The sequence below is a fragment of the Vanacampus margaritifer genome, chromosome 1, assembly GCF_051991255.1.
Source record: "Vanacampus margaritifer isolate UIUO_Vmar chromosome 1, RoL_Vmar_1.0, whole genome shotgun sequence".
Classification (NCBI taxonomy): Eukaryota; Metazoa; Chordata; class Actinopteri; order Syngnathiformes; family Syngnathidae; genus Vanacampus; species Vanacampus margaritifer.
This window is the reverse complement of record NC_135432.1, coordinates 2877337-2902117: the sequence shown is the minus strand read 5'-3', so window position 1 is coordinate 2902117 and position 24781 is coordinate 2877337. Positions and strand designations below refer to the sequence as shown.

The following is a 24781-nucleotide window of genomic DNA, read 5'->3' as shown; positions in this document are numbered from 1 at the left end:
AAGCGTGTTGAAGTTGTGATTTTCTCACCTCTTGATTGGCCATGTTGAGTTTGGCCGAAAGTTCCTCTTTCAAGTTGTCCAGCTGCTGCTGCACTCGGTCCCGCTGCTCCTCCAGAGACAGACGTTTTATCTCAAACTCCTGACTCATTTTCTGGGGAGGAGATTCACAGCGCAGACGAAGTGTTTACACTTGAAAGAGGCACGTCAAAAATGGGAGGACCGTGCGGGGGGGAGCTGGAAAAAGATGGTTGAAAGTTTTATGGTTATATTTGCTATGACTGAGTTTTATTTTGGTCATGGGGACATTGTGTTATGATGTTAATGTTATCAGTTGATATGCAGTTACTATGCCCTTTATGATGACGTTGTCTGTTGCCATGCATTTGCTCTGGTCCGGGACGAGGCACTTTTATTTTGTCTAGTCACTTTTATTTGATCATAAAGGCCTTTATTCTGTCATATCGGATTATTAATAATTTCCCTAGCTAGAGTTAGCTAGAGTTAGCCCTGTTCTCTCACTCGAAGTTTCTCAGTCAAGGGTTCGAATTTAAGTTTTTTTATGCCATATGAATCCAGCTCCGCTCCTGTTGTTACTTTGCATTTTTGGATGTAAAGACTCTCCCCGAGTGAAATGGTCATGGGGACATTGTGTTATGATGTTAATGTTATCAGTTGATATGCAGTTACTATGCCCTTTATGATGACGTTGTCTGTTGCCGTGCATTTGCTCTGGTCCGGGACGAGGCACTTTTATTTTGTCTAGTCACTCTTATTTGATCATAAAGGCCTTTATTCTGTCATATCGGATTATTAATAATTTCCCTAGCTAGAGTTAGCTAGAGTTAGCCCTGTTCTCTCACTCGAGGTTTCTCAGTCAAGGGTTTGAATTTAAGTTTTTTTTTTTTATGCCATATGAATCCAGCCCCGCTCCTGTTGTTACTTTGCGTTTTTGGATGTAAAGACTCTCCCCGAGTGAAATGGTCATGGGGACATTGTGTTATGATGTTAATGTTATCAGTTGATATGCAGTTACTATGCCCTTTATGATGACGTTGTCTGTTGCCGTGCATTTGCTCTGGTCCGGGACGAGGCACTTTTATTTTGTCTAGTCACTCTTATTTGATCATAAAGGCCTTTATTCTGTCATATCGGATTATTAATAATTTCCCTAGCTAGAGTTAGCTAGAGTTAGCCCTGTTCTCTCACTCGAGGTTTCTCAGTCAAGGGTTCGAATTTAAGTTGTTTTTTTTTTATGCCATATGAATCCAGCCCCGCTCCTGTTGTTACTTTGCATTTTTGGATGTAAAGACTCTCCCCGAGTGAAATGGTCATGGGGACATTGTGTTATGATGTTAATGTTATCAGTTGATATGCAGTTACTATGCCCTTTATGATGACGTTGTCTGTTGCCATGCATTTGCTCTGGTCCGGGACGAGGCACTTTTATTTTGTCTAGTCACTCTTATTTGATCATAAAGGCCTTTATTCTGTCATATCGGATTATTAATAATTTCCCTAGCTAGAGTTAGCTAGAGTTAGCCCTGTTCTCTCACTCGAGGTTTCTCAGTCAAGGGTTTGAATTTAAGTTTTTTTATTTTTTTTATGCCATATGAATCCAGCCCCGCTCCTGTTGTTACTTTGCATTTTTGGATGTAAAGACTCTCCCCGAGTGAAATGGTCATGGGGACATTGTGTTATGATGTTAATGTTTTCAGTTGATATGCAGTTACTATGCCCTTTATGATGACGTTGTCTGTTGCCATGCATTTGCTCTGGTCCGGGACGAGGCACTTTTATTTTGTCTAGTCACTCTTATTTGATCATAAAGGCCTTTATTCTGTCATATCGGATTATTAATAATTTCCCTAGCTAGAGTTAGCTAGAGTTAACCCTGTTCTCTCACTCGAGGTTTCTCAGTCAAGGGTTCGAATTTAAGTTGTTTTTTTTTATGCCATATGAATCCAGCCCCGCTCCTGTTAATAATTTCCCTAGCTAGAGTTAGCTAGAGTTAGCCCTGTTCTCTCACTCGAGGTTTCTCAGTCAAGGGTTCGAATTTAAGATTTTTTTTTTTTTATGCCATATGAATCCAGCCCCGCTCCTGTTGTTACTTTGCATTTTTGGATGTAAAGACTCTCCCCGAGTGAAATGGTCATGGGGACATTGTGTTATGATGTTAATGTTTTCAGTTGATATGCAGTTACTATGCCCTTTATGATGACGTTGTCTGTTGCCGTGCATTTGCTCTGGTCCGGGACGAGGCACTTTTATTTTGTCTAGTCACTCTTATTTGATCATAAAGGCCTTTATTCTGTCATATCGGATTATTAATAATTTCCCTAGCTAGAGTTAGCTAGAGTTAGCCCTGTTCTCTCACTCGAGGTTTCTCAGTCAAGGGTTTGAATTTAAGTTTTTTTTTTTTATGCCATATGAATCCAGCCCCGCTCCTGTTGTTACTTTGCGTTTTTGGATGTAAAGACTCTCCCCGAGTGAAATGGTCATGGGGACATTGTGTTATGATGTTAATGTTATCAGTTGATATGCAGTTACTATGCCCTTTATGATGACGTTGTCTGTTGCCGTGCATTTGCTCTGGTCCGGGACGAGGCACTTTTATTTTGTCTAGTCACTCTTATTTGATCATAAAGGCCTTTATTCTGTCATATCGGATTATTAATAATTTCCCTAGCTAGAGTTAGCTAGAGTTAGCCCTGTTCTCTCACTCGAGGTTTCTCAGTCAAGGGTTTGAATTTAAGTTTTTTTTTTTTATGCCATATGAATCCAGCCCCGCTCCTGTTGTTACTTTGCGTTTTTGGATGTAAAGACTCTCCCCGAGTGAAATGGTCATGGGGACATTGTGTTATGATGTTAATGTTATCAGTTGATATGCAGTTACTATGCCCTTTATGATGACGTTGTCTGTTGCCGTGCATTTGCTCTGGTCCGGGACGAGGCACTTTTATTTTGTCTAGTCACTCTTATTTGATCATAAAGGCTTTTATTCTGTCATATCGGATTATTAATAATTTCCCTAGCTAGAGTTAGCTAGAGTTAGCCCTGTTCTCTCACTCGAGGTTTCTCAGTCAAGGGTTCGAATTTAAGTTGTTTTTTTTTTTATGCCATATGAATCCAGCCCCGCTCCTGTTGTTACTTTGCATTTTTGGATGTAAAGACTCTCCCCGAGTGAAATGGTCATGGGGACATTGTGTTATGATGTTAATGTTATCAGTTGATATGCAGTTACTATGCCCTTTATGATGACGTTGTCTGTTGCCATGCATTTGCTCTGGTCCGGGACGAGGCACTTTTATTTTGTCTAGTCACTCTTATTTGATCATAAAGGCCTTTATTCTGTCATATCGGATTATTAATAATTTCCCTAGCTAGAGTTAGCTAGAGTTAGCCCTGTTCTCTCACTCGAGGTTTCTCAGTCAAGGGTTTGAATTTAAGTTTTTTTATTTTTTTTATGCCATATGAATCCAGCCCCGCTCCTGTTGTTACTTTGCATTTTTGGATGTAAAGACTCTCCCCGAGTGAAATGGTCATGGGGACATTGTGTTATGATGTTAATGTTTTCAGTTGATATGCAGTTACTATGCCCTTTATGATGACGTTGTCTGTTGCCATGCATTTGCTCTGGTCCGGGACGAGGCACTTTTATTTTGTCTAGTCACTCTTATTTGATCATAAAGGCCTTTATTCTGTCATATCGGATTATTAATAATTTCCCTAGCTAGAGTTAGCTAGAGTTAACCCTGTTCTCTCACTCGAGGTTTCTCAGTCAAGGGTTCGAATTTAAGTTGTTTTTTTTTATGCCATATGAATCCAGCCCCGCTCCTGTTAATAATTTCCCTAGCTAGAGTTAGCTAGAGTTAGCCCTGTTCTCTCACTCGAGGTTTCTCAGTCAAGGGTTCGAATTTAAGATTTTTTTTTTTTTTTATGCCATATGAATCCAGCCCCGCTCCTGTTGTTACTTTGCATTTTTGGATGTAAAGACTCTCCCCGAGTGAAATGGTCATGGGGACATTGTGTTATGATGTTAATGTTTTCAGTTGATATGCAGTTACTATGCCCTTTATGATGACGTTGTCTGTTGCCGTGCATTTGCTCTGGTCCGGGACGAGGCACTTTTATTTTGTCTAGTCACTCTTATTTGATCATAAAGGCCTTTATTCTGTCATATCGGATTATTAATAATTTCCCTAGCTAGAGTTAGCTAGAGTTAGCCCTGTTCTCTCACTCGAGGTTTCTCAGTCAAGGGTTTGAATTTAAGTTTTTTTTTTTTTTATGCCATATGAATCCAGCCCCGCTCCTGTTGTTACTTTGCATTTTTGGATGTAAACACTCTCCCCGAGTGAAATAATTACCAGTGGAGCAATGAAATAAAAAATAATTGCGTGCTTGTTAGGTTGACAGGGCGTAAAAATATGAATATCTACAAAATAAAAGGGAGGCCAGCAAAAGTTTTGAACAGTTGCTTTAAGGACTTGTTACTGAGGGAACGCTAGCCTCATTTGCAAGTTTATGGCTTGTGCAATAAGTGCAGCCTTGGCGGGTAGTCAAAATAAGAAAACAAAAAAAACAATAACAACAAAACGCTCCATTAAAACGTCACCCTCTTAAAATAACTGCCTCAGTCATTTTTTGAGACAGTCCTCTAATAAATACAGCCACATAGGATGTTTTGAAAAGGTGCAAAAGTGTTACGTGTTTTAGTTTAGCCACATCTATCGGCCATGTTAAATAGCGCAAAAATCGAAAAGCGAGGCTCGAACCCGGGTCCGAATGGTCAGACGACGGGTGTTTATCTTGATTGTTTTAGTGTTGTCTACATGTTTTATTCTCGTTGACTACATGTTTTCTGATGTTCTGCAACCTCACAGAAAACCTCCTCCTAACCCCGAGCATTAGTCCGTGACGGCGAATTGACATACATGTCAACACTAATATCATAACTAGACTGTTAGCTCAGTAGGTTAGACGTTATTCTCCCGACCAGATGATCCGGGTTCGAGATTCAGTTTTGTATTTTTCGCTATTTAACATGACCGATAGAAGTTGCTAAACTACAATACGTGACACGTGATCGTATTGTTGGAGGACTTGTTGCATTTTTTTTTCTTAACAAAAATATTTTCTTGCCTAAATCTTCTCCTCGTGATGCAAATGGTTCAATTTTATGTGTTTCCTGAAAAATCTGGATTAAAAAAATGACTCAGACGATTATTTTAAGAGGGCGTCGAAATTATTTTCTGTTGAGTAATCGCATGATGACATGTCTGTAAAATATGTAATTTATTGTAAATGCAGGTTTTGTTGTTTTTTGTTCGGTTTAGGTGAACGGTATGGGATTTTTTTTATCAATAGGTTTTAGGTGAACTAATGAATACGCACGCACACACACACATACAAAAAAATTAAAAATAAATAAATAAATAAATAAATAAATAAAATATTTAAAAAAAAAAGGAGAGCAATGATGATGACATGTCAAATCGGTAAAATTACCGAATGAACAATACTGAGCTCTCCAGGAAAAAAAAAAAAGTAAATGCAGGTTTTGTATGTGTGTGTGGGTGTGTTTTTTTTTACTACTGGTTATGACTCATCTTAAAATAAGAAATACTAACTCTATTGGCACAGGTAGCAAAAGCGACACTAGTTTCAATATATTGGTGGGTGGTTTAGTTCTATTGGCAGATCATTTTGCTTCAATAAATTCTTCACTTCTTTTGAGTAATGTTTTTTCTTGTGTTTTCAAGCTCTGCTTTCGCAGCGTCGGCATTTCTCTTGACCAGTTTAGCTGTCACGACGTGCCTCCTTCGTGATGTCAAAGGATGGCAGTTCTTTTTCATATTTGGTCACAAAATACCTTCAATGGAATATTTAGGCATAAGGTTCTGTATGCGCATCATAAATCCTTTCTCCATTTGGAGGATGAAAGCTTTGACAATCCGCATGACAGGTGGTGTTAGCCTAATCCGACAGAGAGCGCTCATCAACATTCACACCGCAGAACCATTTCTCCTCGAGGACCAGTGAAAGATTGGACATGGGCAATAAAGCTGCCACCTGCAGGCGGATTGAAGAAATTCTGCTGCAGTCTCATCTGAGCTTCAGTGAACTGGATTTGGAATTAATAGAGCATGAGAAATTAGTAGGATCGCTTTAGAAACTTTTTTAATATCTCGCTCGCGGGGATTAAAAGTTTCTGGGAGATTAAATCCGCGCTTTAAAAATGACCACATCTACATGGCCGCCATCTCTACCCTCCCACATCCCCTTTCATTTGTGCCCGTAGAAAAACAGACATCCATCTAAAGATGACAAGGCACAGCCTATATGGATTATTTTCCACATCCATTGTATCCATTCCTCCTCTCCCTCACTCGCTCATTCTTTCAGGAAAATCTGTCATCTGCCGCCCCCACACGCTCGCACAATGCTCGGAGGCAAGATTTCATGTCGGTGAAAATCCACCAATTAGCAGTCGGCTCCAATGAGCCTTTGAAGGGGGGAGAGCAGAGAGACGAAGGGCACGTAATGCGAAAATCAATCCCTCCTGAAGTCCTAACGGTTTTGTTGTCGTTGAAGGCCAGTTGGTTTTCTGCAGGTGCAACCTCAAACCAACCAAAGTGGCTGCAAACGGATTAACAGTCCTGCAAATGTTACACAATGCGCGTATTTGTGGAAGAGCACAGAAAAAGAGCGGGAGCTGTTGTTTGGCCTAATTAAAAGTGTGCAGTCACGAGAGGGGGATGCGCATTTCCTAGCCATACATTTATCTAAAACAAGTTTTTTTGCTGAAGGGCAAAAATTAATTGCTGACGCTCCCGCACAGCTGAGAGAGATAGAAAAGCCTGCGGCTGCACGTCTTAATTGCTGCGTATGAAAGTTGCTACCTGCCAGATTTCATCAACTTCACCCAGCGATGCGATCGACTCACACACGGGGCAAGTCTCAAGTCGGAATCTTTAAGTGGCTCAACTAAAGTATCTGCTCTTCACAACTCTCACATGCTGTTCATTTTTCATACGCACATAGCACGTTGGTCGTATGTTGTTGTCTAAACAGGCTTCAGACCCCGTTTTTATTGAGCGCAGAATATTGGCACTACTTTTGGCGCTAGCAGCAACTGCATGGAGTTTCAGCCGCCAATGTGACTTTCACACGGAGCCCTCTCCAAATAAGGGAGCTGCCGCTGAAATGGAGTCAAAAGAAGCAAAAGAGATGACTAAATGGGCCGTGAGAATCAATCATGTGAAAGCAGCTTTATCAAAATTAAGGGGTGAAAGCAGCTTCATCAAAATTAAGGGGCGTCAAATTTAGTGCGTTCATTTTGACTTAATGTCGAGTTCCTTTAACGACGCTAATGTTTTTAATGCGCGATTAATGACCGCCCCTGACGTGGAAAACCAGCACTGGGAGAATTCCACATCAAAATTTAGCAGTAATAAATGTAATAATAATGCATATATTTGTGGAGATTGGGGTCAAGATGTATTTTACAAGTTTAAAAATGTGCAGAATTTCACGTTAAAGATTAGGTAGCGCTTAACTCATTCACTGCCATTGACGGCTATAAACGTCCAAAATTCATTTGAACTATTTCTATTAATTTAACATTTCCCCCCCCACTTTTATCAACAAGAGTATGAAAACCTTGAACATTTTTTATTGTACATTTAGAAGAGATATGAAATTTGTGATTTATCGCAAGTTAACTCGTGAAGTCATGCGATTAATTACGATTAAAAACTTTAATCGCCTGACGCCCCAAATTTTTCATATTTTCTTTTTTTTTTATCCGTTCACTGCCATTCACGTCAGAAATTAATTTTAACTATTTCTATTAGTTAAAATCCCCCCCACACTTTTGTTAACAAGAGTATGAAAACCTATAATTTTTTATTGTACATTTAGAACCGATATAAAAATTTTGGATTAATCGTGAGTTAACTAGTCATGCGATTAATTACAATTAAAAAAAATGTATCACCCATTGCCCCAAATTTTTTATATTCTTTAAAAAAAAAAGAATTTATGACAGTGAATAAGTTAATATGAAGAAAAAAAATGCACTGAGCTGTCACCAACGTCTTACAAATGCAATTATGCCATCTAGTGGCAGAAAAATGACCTCAACACAAATCAATATCGCACTTGTTTTTTTTACAGTACAGTACAGCTTTTTAATTTTTAATTTGAACTCAAAGTTATTATGAAATTACTGTATCAATGACTAAAAGATGCAGCCATATTTATATTAGTTTAACATTTTTTCCCCCCACTTTTAACAGCTTTTAACCTGGACTTAAAGGCATTTATAGTTGACGTTCTGTTGGCATCTTCTTCCATTTGCATGCAGCATAACAGCCAAATGCTGATTCACCATGTTCGCTTTAAACTGAGCTCCACTAATGGACCCAAATCTGCTGATCTGATCTAACGGACAAACTATCGTCTGTTAGAGGACGACACTTGATCGGTTGTTGACTCACCATCATGAGAAGCTTCTTCTCCTCTTCCTTCTCCTGCTGAGCCTCCTCCCTCATGGCTCGGTGTTTCTCCTCGATCTCCTCCAAGGCCCTGACCTGCGCCTCCTTGTAGCGGCGCGTCTCCTCCTCGTAGTGAGCTCTCAGTCTGGAGAGCTCCTTCTCGTAGCCCTGGTGCTCCTCACGCAGAGACTGACGAGAGGAAGCTGTTAATGTGATGATATGAGATTGCACCCATCCCCCACCGCCCACCCGCCACTTCCTGAGACTCCAAAATGCACCTGCTCCAGTTTCAGCACTTGCTGCTTGTGCTGCTCGCTGGCCGCTTGGTTCTGGTTCAGCAGGGCCTCCCTCTCCTGCTCCAGCCTGCCAATCTTCTCTTTCAGTCGGCTCTGCTCTTGGTCCAGGTTCCGGATGGATGCCTCGTGGGCCATCTGGGTGGCCTGTAGGGATCCGATCTGACCTGGGTAACATCAAAGCGAGCAAATCTACAACCACTACTTCATGTTTCTGATATTTCCAAAGATGGCTTATTGGTAACAATATTTGGTCTGTCCATTCATTTTCTATACAAGGGTCTTGTTAATGTAAAAAAGTCAAAGTGAGATGAGGAGCCATAGCCTTGTCTAATGTGAAAATAGTGCTTTGGCCACCATCATGTGTCCACATGGGCAGACTAGGATAAGATAAGATAAGATAAGATCCACTGATTGTCACACCCATCTAAGTGGGGCGAAATTTGTTCTCCGCATTTGACCCATCCCCTGAGGGAGCGGTGAGCAGCAGCAGCGCCGCGCTCGGGAATCATGTGGTGATCTAACCTGCCAATCCCAACCCTTAATGCTGAGTGTCAGCAGCATCAGTTGATGACAGAAACATTTGGAGAGCTGTAACGAAGGAACCCAACACAACCGCTCGTGACATCAGCATCAACCTCCAATTTTATGCACTGATGATTCAAAGATGAACCTTCAACCAAGTGATGGAAAAGCTAAAGGATGTACTCCAAACATGCATGCTAATCTGTGAAACACAGTGGAAGTCCCCTCAAAGCTCGGGTTTGCAAAGCTTCCTCTGGGTCGGCCATACTAATCTTCATTGATGATGTAAGATAATGCAAGATAATAACCCAAAACAACAAAGGAACAAGATCCGAGTATTTCACACATTCGCTCTGCCTGTCATCAGATACAACACTGGCGCAATAAGAAGGCCAAAGAAGGAGACGGAAAGAAGCCACTTGCATCAAAGCTCCTCGCAATTAGGATGAAGCCTAAAGTATCTTTGTCCAACACGCGGAGTCCATTCCGGACAACTTGCCAGACAATCACAGGGCACGTACCGTACAAACAAATATCACGGCATTCATACTCACTCTCACACATATGGACTATTTCCAGTTTCATTGTCGGCAAAGGAGCATGTTTTTGAGATGCGGGAGGAATCCAGAGTACCTGAAATAACATTTCTCCAAAAACGTGTAAATCGGGTCAGGCCTGCTCTTTATTTCAAAATGACTACTATGTACAAAACTAACATGGCAAGGTGGTGTAAAACCTTTGTCTTGAGTACGTTCAATAAATACCTCCCTTACCGTGTCTAAACGGAGCAGCATTTTATTTGTAAAATGCAGATTTTTATACAGTAAACGCCACTATTTAGATTTTTTTTTAATTAATTAATTTATTTATTTTTTGTCCAGCTACAACTCAATTGTGCTGTTTATTTTGGGTGCAACTTCACTTTTGACCACTAGGTCGCTGCACACCAATGTATTTATTATTAACTTAGCACTGATTTTGAAAGAAGAGGAGTGAAAACAGGAAGTATTTCAAGCTAAGCCTCACTTTTGCTGGAGCGACTCGAAAGACATTATTAAATGTCTCAAACGTCTCCCTTCTTGTGTTTTCCACTTACAGTAAGCAATAGATGTGGGTTCATTTAAAAATATATTTATTTGGGCATGATTATTGATGTATATTTTGAATTGGTAAGTTATTGCTAGTTTGGAGAAACAGGAAAAGTATACTGTTATACTGTACAATATTTTTATCTTTCTCTCGATGTAGTAAAAAAAAAATTTTGTATTTATATAATTCTAAAGTGTGTTTATAGTGCCATAAAGGCTATTAACTCATTCACTCGCAGCCATTTTTACTGAAGCTGGATTTTGCAAGGCCCACAGAATATTGTGTTCTACTGCTATAAAAACGTGGAACCTACCAAAAGAAAGATTAGAGTCTCTTCTTTCATCAGGAAAAAGTATATTTCTATCTGTTTCCGTTTTGCAGCAATTAGCATTAGAATATAGCTAAGCTTCGTCATTATTCTCAAAATCTGTTTAAAACAGTGGGAGAAAGAGCCTTTTTGCAACATGGCCCTGGTTGATCTCTTATACTCTGCCGTCACCTGCTGGCCATTTTTGTAATCTCGACCATGGTTTCAAGCATTCTTTTTTTTTCTCCACAGGCTGCATCAAAGCCTTCTGTATGCTCTAACATTAAAAAAAAAAGTATAACAATGTCTTTGGGAGCAGGATAATATTTAAACTAGAACGTATTTATATGTTTTTTTTGGGAGCAAATGAGTTAAAAACATGCCTAGGAAGTATTTAAATAATATATTTCTACATCGTGGATTTGCATATGATTGTGTAAGTGGTTTGGAACATAATCCCCCCGTGATGGAGGGGGTTTACCGTAGTTCTGGTGTTGAAAAAATGCATCCAGTGTGTGCGTGTGTGTGTGTGTGTGTTTGCGGCTGGTGGCTCACTAGCTTTATGGAGGATCTCCGTTGCCTGCTGCTGTATTCGTTCCCTGCAGCCCTCCAGTTCGTACTCGGTGTCTTTGAGCTGCATCACCCAAATCTCACCGTCCTGAATGGCTTCTTCCAGCTGCTTGTGCAGATTCTACAGCGCACAGTAAATGAAAGATTTAAGATGTCTGCCATTTTAGCCTATGTCTGAAATGCTCACGGGATCACATGAGACCTCCCACCACTCTGGTATGCTTTTTTTAATGACATGGATTAAAATGGCTGGATTTTGTTGCTTAATTCATATTCCACTAACACAATATTAACCAGAATACCATATTTAGACTAGTGGGACTGCATAGAACACATTGTCCAAAAAAAAGGTTGACTTCCCCTTTAACTCATCCACTGCCATTGATGGCTATAGGCGTCAAAAATTCATTTGAACTTTTTCTGTTAGTTTAAAAAATGTTCCCACTTTTGTTAACAAGAGTATGAAAACCTAGATTTTTTTTAAATTGTATTAGAACAGATATAAAATGTGTGTGAGTTAACCCTAACCCGTGAGTTAATTAGTGAAGTCATGCGATTAATTAGGAAAATTGTAATCGCCTGGCGCCTCTAATTTTTAATAATCTTTTCTTAATTAAAAAAAAAAGGATTATTAAAAATTTTGTAACATTTTTGTTGTTGTTTAACTCTTTGACTGCCAAAAACGTTAAATAACGTTTAGTAAAATCCTATGGAGGAGTGCCAAAGACGTCAAAATACGTTTTTTTTTTTTTTTTTTTCAAAACAGAGGTTAAACTAACCATTTTCTATTGTTGATTACTGAAAAACGGAATAAGGTAGAAACAAACTTTTTCTTCTGATGAAAGATGAGAGTCCAATCTTTCATTTGGTAGTATGTGTGTTTCCATAGTCCAAACACATAATTTTCTGTGGTCCTTGAAAGATCAGTCAAAAATGCTTAAATCGGCATCACGGCATCCCTTTTCTGAAAACGTCTGGCAGTCAAAGAGTTAATTTAAAAGAAAATATTATTAAAATGTAGGGGCATCAGGCAATTAAAATGTTTTAATGTACAAAAAAAATCAAGGTTTTCATACTATTGTTAACAAATATGGGAGGAAAAAAGTTAAACTAACAGAAATAGTTAAAATGATTTTTTTTTTAAAGTCTATAGCTGTCAATGGCAGTGAGGTTAATTATTCATCTTCCACAATTGCCGTCATTCTTTACCTTGATGGTTCCTTCAGCATTGACCAGCGATGTCTGCAGTCTGTTGGTCTTGTCCCGGTTCTCGCGCGCCTCCTCCTGAGCTCTCTGAAGTTCGCTCCTCAACTTTGACAGCGACCGCTGCAGCGCCGCCTCCTGCGCCTGGAACTCCTTCCGAAGCTCAACCTGAACACGCGCAGGTCATCGCATTCATAATCGGAACTCGCTGCCTGTTATGTTGTGAGAGGGCGTTTGAGCGCTTCCACCTCCGTCCTTTTCCAGGCCAGCAGGTTTTCGGTGGTGAGCTGGTGCGTCCGCGTCATCGCCTCCAGCTCGCGCTCGTAATACTCCTGAGCCTTGGCCAGTTTGGCCTCGTACTCCTCCACCACCCGCACTTTGTCCTTGGACAGCTCTTCCACCCTCTCCATCAAAGATTCCACCTGCATGTAAACAAATATGGGCAGCTTTTGTTGTTGTACTTTTTCCCAACTTCAACTTAGACTGGCAATTATTGCCATAAGAATAAAGGATTTTGAAAAAGAACGTATTTGTGATTGATTTTTCTCCCCTCAAAATTGCGAGTTCATAATTCCTCTTCCCATGTATGTATAAACCACAAATTAATATAAAAGACCATTTAGTTACCGCATCGACTTCAGTTAAAGTTGTTAACTTGCCGAACACTTTGACTTGCAGTCTTTTAAAACTCTTTGACTGCCAGACGTTTTCAGAAAAGGGATGCCGTGGGTGCCAGCCGATTTTAAGCATTTTGACTGATCTTTCAAGGTCCATAGAAAATTATGTGTTTGGACTATGGAAACACACATACTACCAAATGAAAGATTGGACTCTCATCTTTCATCAGAAAAAAAAAGTTTGTTTCTACCTTATTCCGTTTTTCAGTAATCCACAATAGAAAATGGTTAATTTCACCTCTGTTTTGAAACAAACGTCTTTTAACGTCTTTGGCACTCCTCCATAGGATTTTACCAAACGTTATTTAACGTTTTTGGCAGTCAAAGAGTTAAGCATTCACTGCAACAATTTCACAAAATTCGACCAAACAAACAGCGGCATAAATGTAAATCAGCAACCTATAAATCAGATTGCAAAAATGACGCAGAGAAATCTGTGGCTTGATCACTTCAGCTTTTCATGTTTGCTGAAAAAAGTGATATGTAAGCATCAAGACTGCAGGGAACCTATTTAGAGACTATAAAAATAAACAAATAAATTATACATACACACACATTTCATATACATATAGTATTATATTAATACTAATATTAATATTAGTGCTGTCAAAGTTAAAGCTTTAACAGCACTAATATATATATATATATATATATATACACTGTGATGTCTATTTTTGTTATTTTTAATATCTGTTATATTAGTTGATAGGAAAGCAAAAATGTGAGTAAAAGAGCGGGATGACATGCAACAACTCACATCGGCACAACAACGAAGTCCTATTCTCGTTCAATTGATAAATGAAGCCGCCAAAACAGCAATTACCCATTTAAGTAACTTGCTGCATAAACTGTCTCGGAAAGGCAAAGTTAGTGAGCGTCAACATCTTCTCTCTTCCTTTCTGTCCCACCTCTTGTCTATGGAGCTCAGCCAATTTCTCCTGGTCTTCGGTGGAGGTGGCGCTCTGGTTCTGCTGGCTGTTTAGCAGTTCCTCCACCTCCTGGCGGTGGTTGGACCTCAGCTCCTCCAGCGCTCGCCGCTTATCCGCCTCAAACTGGGCCTGAGCTTGGCCGAACGCTCGCAGCTTCTCCTCAAAATCCCGACGCATCTCCTCCACCTAGTGAGATCACGGGAAATATTCTATTCTATTTGGAGGCGCGCGAGCTGCGCCGAGCCCAACTCCCACGGTAGTTGCAAAAAAATATTGAGGTGTAATATCTCTGACATCAGCCAATGCTTGCAGCTTGTCTGGTCCGCCTGACACAAGAAACCTGACACGTCGACGAATCACACAGACATGGGGTTGAAAAAATAGAGAAAAGATGTCATGTGAGATGTCATGCCATGGCGGTAAGTTTGCTCGCTGATCCAAAGAGGAAAACGAGGGACTGGCTGCGGCTTTTAGACAATACCAGAAAAATGATGATATGGATGATGTGTGTGGTGTGACATGGTATGATATATGAAATTGTACTATTTATTTAGTTGAGACGTTTTTTTTTTTTAATTATTGGGTTGAGATGGCTTTAAGTGTCAACCATAAACATCTCTTGACAATAATATGTTATATGTGACCTCACTAGTCTAAACATGACATTCTGATTATTTTTAATCTTAATATTTATTTTTTTATGAATTATGAAGCAAAATCTTTTATCCATCTTGGGGCGGCCGTTTCGCCACTTGCTGTAGACTGCAGATGACATCACGGTTGCCCAGGTCTCAGGTAACAACCAATGACAGCTCAGCTTCAGAATACAGGTGAACTGGAATTGGTCGTTGGAAGCGACAGGGCGGCCATCTTGCTCCTCCCATGTCGCGAGCAGACTACTGCATAAACTGTACGTATAAATACAGATTAGACATATACAGCTCGTAGGCAGTTTTTAACAAGTAAAAAAAATTAATAAATAAAAATAACAAGTGGACGGTATGTGCTGCTTTGAAGACCCCCTTTTTCTTTAATCTCTTATTTCTTTAAACCCCAATATCAAATTTGCCAGAGGCATCTTTTGTTGAATTACAGTTATAATTCTTTAATCCCCCCCAAAAATATACAAGTTTCCTCCTGTAAAAATCATTAAGCGTATAATTCATACATGTAATTAAGGCAAGTTGTAAAACGCCTGAAGTGCTCTTGTTTATGTTTAACAACGTTAACACATGATAAATCATGCTGTTTCTACTAAGTACTGTCTCAAATGTTCTCCAATTTCGATAGTGTAAGCGTATAGGATTGCATGCCGAGAAACGTTTCTTGGGAGGAGCAATATGGCGGCCTCGCGGCTTCAAAAGTCTTGGCCCATTGGATATCAAGTCATATATTCAGGTCAGTGGAAGTTATCTTCAGTTCAGCTCAGCTTCAGAATACAGGTGAGCTGTGATTGGTCGTTGCCTGAGCCATTGAGCAACTTCGATGTCATCTTCAGTGGACAGCAAGTGGCAAAATGGCCGCCCCCTGAGATGGATAAAAAACGCTGGATTTTGCTTCATAACTCATACTCCACAAATGTAATATTAATCAGAATGCCAAGTTTAGACTAGTGAGGTTGCATATAACGTATTGTTGTCAAGAAATGTTTAAGGTTGACTTCCCCTTTAAGCAATGACTCTTTTGTCAAGCAGCTGCCACTGACAGGATGTTTGGCACACTGGAGATAAAAGATGGCCATTGACACACCAATTCATGTATAGTAGCGTTAACATCCCTGAAAAGTGAGCCCAAAAAATTCTCCTAAATTAGACGCACCACAGAAAAGACTGTTGTTAACAACCTTGCCATATATTTATAAAAAATAAAAATAAAACACACATGATGTAATCAAAGAAGGCCTAAAAATCATGACAATTCTCTCTGCTGACAAATGCTGTGATGTGTCTGCTGAATTTGTTCCACTAAAATGAATGCCACTTTGTCTAACATCTACCTTTAATAATTTATACGCTAAAGGCCTCTGGTGGCTGGAATCTATCACACTGGGTCATCGCAAGGCTTTCCTCGCCATAATAAGAAACACTATTAACAGTTGTCACCTATTCGTTTGGGAATTTAAATTGTAGCATCTCAAGAAGAAGCATTTTCAAAGTACTGATGCAAACTGAGCTGCTCAAGCTTTGATACAGGGGGAAAGGCAACTTATACCAGACGCCCACGTTTGCCAATGATCACCAATTTAGCCACAGCAAAACAACAAAGAAAAAAAAAATCTGAAAATCTGGAATGGAGAAAATCAGTTTAATAACTTCTCTCCAATAATTCTTCTTGCACGCGTTTTCAGAATTTATTTTGAAACGTGCAAGACATTTAGAAACAAGTCTTTGATTTTCATTTTACAGGGTCTTTTAACAATACAGAATAATTTATAATGCATGTTATGTAAGCAAATGGCAAGGCATGGCTATCAGGTATAAAATGACAAATACCGTAAACTGGAGTATTTTTTTTTAAAGCCTAATATATTATGTGTCCTTTTCCAACTAAGCATTTTAGTAGCATTTGATTTATTCCATTCAGCCCACTTTTTGTGTGTGTGTGTGCATGTGCGTGCGTGCGTGCATGCGTTTATACCTCTCTGCTCATGGAAACCACTCGCTGTGTGTGTTGGGCTTCAGTGCAGAGCTGCGAATCCTCCATTCTATGTCTGTACATCTCAAATTCTGCTAGAGCCTGCAAGACCACAACCATCACGGGCTGTGTGAATATTCTGTCACCGACCTTCGGCCTGACAGTTGAGAGCACCAGGAGACAAACAACCACATTGGACAGTTGAGAGCAATTCATGGTTCGGGGGCATTTCATTTTATGTGGCCTGCTTAAACAAATAAATCGTCTCTATTTTAAGCTAGTACTGCAAAATATCTTTTAGGGGTGTCAAAATTAGTGAATTAATTTTGAGTTTACTTAAAGTTCCTTTAACCACACAATTTTTTTTAACGCACGATTAATGACATTTTACTTGGAAAGCCTGTACTTGGTGAATTCCAGTCGCAACACAGCAGACACGTTGATTTGATTTATGAATTATTATGAAATTACTGTATCAATGACTAAAAGATGTAGCCATATTTCTATCAGTTTGAGTTAGTGTTTTGTAAAAATAATTATAAATGAAGTTCTATTTATTTATTTTTAATAATGAAAATTACATCCAAGTGCAATTTTAGGCACGCTCCCTTCGCTTCAAACAACTGTTGCGAGCCAGGCACCCGATGCTAACGCTAACAGCTAGCTACTAGCCACGAACCCCGGAGACTTGCACCGTATCATACAATCACGGCGTAATTAACTTGCGGTTTCTTCGCGTCCCAAATTATCTATTTAATATACTTTCGGGGTGGCATTATGATAAGGGTGGTAGAAAATATGTAATTTCAATAAAAACGTTGATAATGCAAGCCAAAATGTCAAAGGGAAGTAGTCAAGCATGCGTTCACGCCACCATGCAGACAGACTTCAAAGTAAAATGCGCTAAGGCTGTTGCATTGCTGTCAATATATCATATGGTCAGCTTTATTTTGAAGTTTGCCTTAGCGTAGGCGGCGTGTGTTTGCGGCTTCCCTGACATGTCAGAAACACGGCGCTCTGCCAGCCCAGCTCGCACACGTACACACACATGCACCGAGACGGAATCATTAACCTACATTTGAATCTTTTTTTGTGTGTGGAAAAAAAAAAGAAAGTATTTTCAAGTTGAAGGGTCAAGTCCACGTGAAGTCGTAAGTCATTGTTGTTAAAGTCGAGTCTAAAGTCAAAGAGTCCACACCTCTGCTTGCTCCATCGTGCTCACGTGTACTTGCACATTTGGAATTCTGAAACTCGTTTGCACCCAAAATGAAGCCAAGAGAACGACATCGAAATCTACACGACAACTAAATGAAGTCTTGTGACCTGTCTCTTCATGTGTTCATGCAGTTCCACAGATTCCTCCAAACTGGCCAGCCGCCGCCGCAGGTCGGCCTCGTCTACCATCTTGCTTTTGTACTGCATAATCTTGTCTCGGGTTTCTATCACGATGTGCTGCACCTGAGCAGGAAACAAACGCGTGGCTGAAGAAGCATTGGAAATTATTTATAGATTCATACATCAATAGCTTTATTATGATAATTTTTCATAGCAATGATTCCAACATCCTGCGTGTTTTATAATTCAAAATCTCGGGGATTCTCTTGATGAAATAGTCAATACCTCATCCTCGTGGGCTTCCTTCAGCGAATCAATCTCCTCTTCGTGCTCGTCGTTCTTGGTGTTGAGAGCGTAGATCACCTGGAAAACCAGATGACAGAATAAGGATTGGTTGTGGCTTTCAAGATATTTTTCAAAATGTCTCATCCTGGCAAGGAAATATTGCACACACTTACTAACCGAATCCGTTTTTCCCCAGCATTAAACTTCAATCATCAAGCACAATAACACGTCCTCAGTCATGCTCGCTCGCTCCCACAAGCATAAGCTTCCTTTAGAAGAGCTGCAGTTGAACGATATACTCCTGTGAACGAAGGAGGTTCAAGTAATAATAATAATAATAAATAAATAAAAGTTCCGCTTTTTGAGGCCCCAACGCTCCTCCAAAAGCAAACGTTTGAACACGGCCAGCTGAATCATAAACCTGCTGGAAAGGACTCATCCACATCTGCTTCATTCACCACTTTCTAGTTAGATTGCAATTTCGATTTTTTTTTTTTTTTAGACCGATACCAATATGAGTACTCACCAATACCACATAACCAATGCCACTAGTACTTTCGAGACATATAACATTTCTATTTACTCAAAGACAGACGTTTCATTTATGTCTGACAAAAGGCACAACATTCACTCTGCGATATAGAATTGAAGTCCAAAATAAAACACAAACAACTGATGGGATTCAAACTGACAACTTCTTAAGGCCACACCTGGGCAGTAACGTCCACATCCGATACCCCGTACCCGACTTCCACGTCCAAGTATTCAAGTCGTTGTTTGTTTTGTATTCATCTGTGTTTGCTGAGGCCCCCCCCCCCCTCCCCAAATCCATACTGCGCTACTCCCTCACAAAAACATAGTCTGGGGCCGCTTTTTTTCCCTTCCGCCTTCCTTTTATGTTTTAATTTTTCTGAGAAATCGAGACATCCCTTTTGGCGACCGGTCAGGCTTCCCCGTTCCGTCTCCTTCTGCTGGCCATTGTTTTTGATGTCTCTTGGATGGCTTGTAACTGTTCTGTACTCATGAAATGCGCAATTAAAAAGAAATTCCATCCCATCAATTCCATTCCATCTTCATGTACAGGATACGAGGCCAGCGTTAAAAAGTCCATTCTACATTTGAGACTTCTGTTCCGCGCAAGCCTTTGATGGAAGCCGCCTTTAATTATACATGATTATTGTAATGATGCCTGCTGCTTTCATCTCTTTTTTTTTTCTTCTCGCATTCCTCGTCGTCTCTCAGGAGGACGACGCATCACACATTTGTATGCGCACGCACACACAAAAGGTTCTGAAGACGACGCTTCTAGTCGCATCTTCTCATGATGATGGAGGCATGTTACTGCTGCAGCCATTTTCTGATGCATCAGCTCAACTGCATTTTCAGGTGTTTAATGTCCATGTGGTCCCCTGGTTTGCTCTCATTATTGCACAGCTCGTTTCCATGGTTACATAAATACAAATGATTTAGTTAGCGGCTAATCGTTCAATTTGACGTGCCAAACTAGTGGCCTGTTTACATCCCGTTTCTTGCTAAATGGAAGTTAACGGAAAAAGATTGCAATTTTCCCAGTATGTTTTACACTTTTTTTTAAATGATGCGGAGTAGGTAAATATTAAGTAGGGTTGGAAACTTTCCATGAGAATAAACGTGAATAAACTAGAACTGTACTAAATTGAAGGTTGTGTGTACTGTATAGGGAACTTGAATATTGTTGGTAAGAATATATCTGAGCATAATCCTGGCTCAATAAAAATTTTGAATGGGACTTCTTTTATTTTTTATATTTTTTTCATTTATGAATGGTTGATGTGGGGGATGAGCAATATTTAAATCAACATTAATTATATTATATAAATATATATATATATTAGGGGTGTTAGAAAAAAATCGATTCGGCAATATATCGCGATATTACAGCGCGCAATTCTCGAATCGATTCGATATAATCGATTTTTTAACATTAATTTTTTATGGGAATATTCAACAAAACGTCTTACTTAGGGTTAGGATTCACACATTAAGCATGGAAGAATGTTATATTAATGGAACATTAAGCCTTTATATTTTATTCCAGTGCTGTATCGAATCAAATCGTGATACGAATCGAATCGCAGGTACTAGGCAACTCACACCCCTAATGTATATATACACACACACACAGAGAGAAACAGAGAGAGAGCAAAATGTTTATATTAATTCTGGAAAATTATGCTTTTCCAAATTTCCTCATCTTGCCATAGAAATTTACGTACTACATTTTCCCCAGAAAATTACTACGAATGTATAAATAAATTACTCTTGAGTCAGTCAGTAAGTAATTGTAAGTAATTCAAGTGGATTTTGAAGCCTTCACGGGATCTCAGTTTAAGACAGAGAAAGTAGTCTCTGGACAACAGTATCGGGATAATCAACTTTCATCAATCAACTAAATAAGGTTGTGTGATTTTGACAGTCCTGCTCAAAAGGTACATTAAGGCACACCTGGATGAGTTTGTTGTGGAAAAGCCCCGACCCCAACCCCATCAAACACTTGTGGAATAAACTACAAAAGAGATTGGGAGCCAAAATCACTGACTTCTGACCTCATAAAAGTTCCTCCACAATGAATGACGAGAATTCTCACATGAGCCCATCTTGTCGAAAGTTTTACAAGATTTGAAATTGTGGCTGCAAAGGAGGGACCAACTTTTTATTTACCACGAGGCGTAATAGAATATTTTGTTTTCTTTTTGGCAAATCAGGGCAGGCATTGCCATCCAGGTGGTGTAGGACATAATCAAGTGTGCCGAGGAAAATCATCCAATTTCACTTTTACGATAATCTATATCAATTTAAGACAAAATATATATATATTCTATCTATGTAAGTGACGTATAATGACGGGCAGTCCAGATGACTAAAGGTTCGATTAACCTGCTTACTTGCCCATCGCTATTAAGAATAGTCAACTAAACAGTCCCACATTTCACAGTGGCTGTGTGTAACGTGACACAAGATCATCATAATTTCAGTATCAATATTCATGATCACATTATCTTTCAGATTTTGTTTCCAAGATAATATGCCCTTTGGTATAATAAATGTTGGAAAACACTCTCTTTGGGAAAAGAAAGGGACTCTTGTGACACTATAAGAAGGTAAAGAAAAGCCCTGCCTGGCTAATCGCTGCACAATGACGCCATAGCCCCCCCCCCGGGGGGTGGGGGGGGGGGTACAAAATAAAACTCCCATTTGAGTGTAGTTGGGATGCAAAAGCAACTGATGTAGTTTCGTCACAGTAATAATCCTCATCATTGTCTTTGTTGCTTGCAGGGTCAAAGTCATCTCATTTGTTGTCATTAAAAGACAAAAGGATTTTGTTGTGAACGCAACCAAAACAAACTGGAGCAAAATGGATTTAGCTCAGCCGTGCACTTGGCAGAAACCAACCCAGCGAGCCTGTCACATTCACCACATCCACAACTAAACTGACCTGAATTTCTTTGGACCGCGAACGAGGTGATTTGGCTTCACGTTGGGCAACACAAAGCACATAAACCTGCCCCCTTTTGTCTGTGCCCTACGTTACATAAAAAAAAAAAATTGTTTTGCATCCTCTACTCTGTGCTTGCTCGCACTGCGGACTTTGATTGTGTTTCCAGTCGGCTAAAAGCAACTCACAGCTGCCACCTCACATCGAATACTACCATAGTAGTCCTGCTTTCAGGTGCAATGACTGACAAAACCCTGCATCCCCTAAGATTACGTAAGATCCCAACCCCTCCTCATCTTTTTTTTTTCCTTTTTTCTGGTGGCAATGGTTGCTTTGTGATAACGTGCACAGGTTAAGCACAGGATTTGGTGATGCAGGAAACCCTGGGAGTTTGCACACACACACACACAAACATCGCGGCACGAGACGTGTAAAATCAAACCACCGAGCCTGTTATTTTCTTTTCAAAGCTGCATCTGAACTTCAACGTGACAGCAGCCACACTGCGCCACGGGCTGTCACTCATTCATTGAGATGCCATCACTTGTTTACAAGCGTCCCACGCCAAAAAGCGCCTCTCGGCACTCCACTCCACTCGAACCTGCACCGAGCGCACATCGCTCACCTTGGTCAACTGCGCAATCTTCTTGCTCATCTTCAAATGAAGGTCTTGCGTGTATTCCATCGTTAAACTCGCGTCGTAGAACATGCTGGATGTTGACGACGGGACGTATTTGGCGGCTCCTCCGCCGCCGCCGCCGCCGCCGCCGCCGCCGTTGCTGCTGCTGCTGGAGCCGCTCGTCGAGGTTCCGTACGCGGGCTGCCAGCCTGCTCCAGTCGCCATTTTTCACCGGGACATAAACACAAGACGTTCGATCCGAAAGGGGGGCGGGGGGGTATTTACGCGGGCAATCCTGCCACGGTGAGCAGGGATACGCCGAGCGGGGGGCGTCCCATCGTATACGCACCAGCTGCTAGACGCACGCCAGATGTTGCTCATCCGATGGCGCGCGTGCACACTCCTTTATTTATTTATTATTATTATTATTTTTAATGCGGCTCTCGGTGTCAACTATTCATTTAAGGCAGAGGGCGGCCGACATGTTGACGCAGGACAACCTGGTCGGCGGCGTCCTGCATCCAGCTTGGAGACGCAAGACCGTCTCAGTGATGCCTTCAAAGACTGTCGGAAAGTTTACATCCCAAAAATAAAATTACGTAAACTCTTGTCATATAACCCAAGTAGAATTTGGATTATGTACAACTGTGTACCAGCCATGTGGAGGAATGAATAAACGATAAAAAGAAAATAGGTTTCTACAGTACAAATTGGATTTTAGGGTGTTTACTGACGTCATACACAGTGGCGTTTTGGCCGTTGTTGACAATTGTCCTACACTGACATCTTGTGGTTGGAAGTTTAAAATGCAACAAGCACTTTAAAGTAGCTGCACTACGTTTCCACACACACTGGGGGGCTCAGACAAGAAAATATCAATGGAACCTCCCCCCGACCCCCTCACCTCACCTTTCCCCTTAAAAAAAAAAGGAAAGAAAGAAAGCGTTAATAGAGTATGTGGACGCTGCTGCATAATTTTGAAGATCAACCAAGGACCTTCAGTATCCCGAATGCTGGCCCATGCCATTTAAACACCATTATAATAAATGACAAATGTTTATTTTCCTTTCTTCTTTCTTTTTTTTACCAATCAGGTTTTAGATTTTTACCCCTCTTCCTCTCACTCGCTCTTGTTTCAGCTTAATCGTTTTACTATGTCTACTACGCTGGTTGGAGCTAAATATGTGCACTTGTCACTTAGGGCATATTTATGTCAGAGGATGACGTCGTACACGTTCTAAAAAATAATAATAATCAGAGGCGGGGATTTTTCAATAAAAACTGGACATATTGAGAATAGGTCAGCCAGCACTGTTACAGGTTGGGTTGTTTCAAGCTGGGAAATGATTTATTTTTCTTTTGTTTAAGCACTTACAGAGCATCATCATCATCATCATCATCCTCCTTCTGCCGGTCATGAGTATGTTGAGTGATATTTGACCAGCAGATGGCCCCATGTTCTCACAAAAAAGGTTTCGTCTACACCCTTGGCAGATAAATGGAGTTTTGAAAACCACCTTCCAGCGATTTCCTCCCACTTGTGTCTGACCTGACAAATCATCAGGTCAGGTGTAACGTGGGGAAATTATCCAGACCGCAAACTGTTATTTATACAAATAGTGTATCAACGTAATAGGCTATGCTAGCAAAGTAGTGACGAGCAGAACGATTAAATGCTCTTAAATTGTTAGTAAATACACGTGAGGAAATTGAGACAAAAATAATCATTATTTCAGTACTGTATAAGTCTATTTGTGTGTGTGTGTGTGTTTTGTCCTTGTAAACCACAATTCAAGTGTCGTCCAAAACCACCATTTTGTCAGGTCTGATATCTCAGGTTGTAAACCTCTTTTCTAAGCTCTGAAGTGTGCTAAATTTTTCTCTTTTTTTTTTTGAAGTGATTTAGCCTTACTCCCATCATTCTAAACCCTTTTAAAAGGTGTGTCAAGCTAAACCACCACCGGGCCTGTTTCTGAAATTTGCCAAATAAACAGGTATGCGTGTGTGTGTGTGTGTGTGTGTGTGTGTGTGTGTGTGTGTGTGTGTGTGTGTGTGTGTTGTGCTGTTTTTAGAGAAGGGAAAAAATGTCAAACTCTTCTCCTGGGTACCTGTGATGGACACTTCCTTTTCTCCCCTTTATCACTCCATCACCTGCAGCCCAAAGCAGGTGTGCTATAAAAGAGTTCATGCGAGGTCACTGTAGCGCAAACACATCCAGATGCACTAAAGAAATGTTTCATAATTGGATGAGCGAACCTCATCAGCTAATTCAAAGACATTGTGCCCTTTTCCTTTTGAGCGGCCATCTATCAAAGCGTGAAAAGATGAGAATGGCAACAATTCAA

General features: G+C 40.3%; 1 protein-coding gene across 3 annotated transcripts in view; it reads right to left on the bottom strand.

Moving 5' to 3' along the window:
• Nucleotides 1-22973, bottom strand: part of LOC144053079 (protein FAM184A-like) — a 44668-nt gene extending 21695 nt beyond the window's left edge. For all 3 annotated transcript variants that reach the window (XM_077567116.1, XM_077567123.1, XM_077567133.1), the window contains exons 1-11: nt 22443-22973; nt 18343-18420; nt 18046-18180; nt 16726-16824; nt 14068-14274; nt 12731-12904; nt 12489-12650; nt 11265-11400; nt 8774-8955; nt 8499-8684; nt 29-151 (exon numbers count right to left, since the gene is read on the bottom strand). In XM_077567116.1, coding sequence (XP_077423242.1) covers nt 29-151; nt 8499-8684; nt 8774-8955; nt 11265-11400; nt 12489-12650; nt 12731-12904; nt 14068-14274; nt 16726-16824; nt 18046-18180; nt 18343-18420; nt 22443-22661 — 1701 coding nt within the window. In that variant the 5' untranslated portion in view covers nt 22662-22973. The remainder of the gene's footprint in view (nt 1-28; nt 152-8498; nt 8685-8773; nt 8956-11264; nt 11401-12488; nt 12651-12730; nt 12905-14067; nt 14275-16725; nt 16825-18045; nt 18181-18342; nt 18421-22442) is intronic.
• Between the last annotated feature and the right edge of the window lie 1808 nt (nt 22974-24781).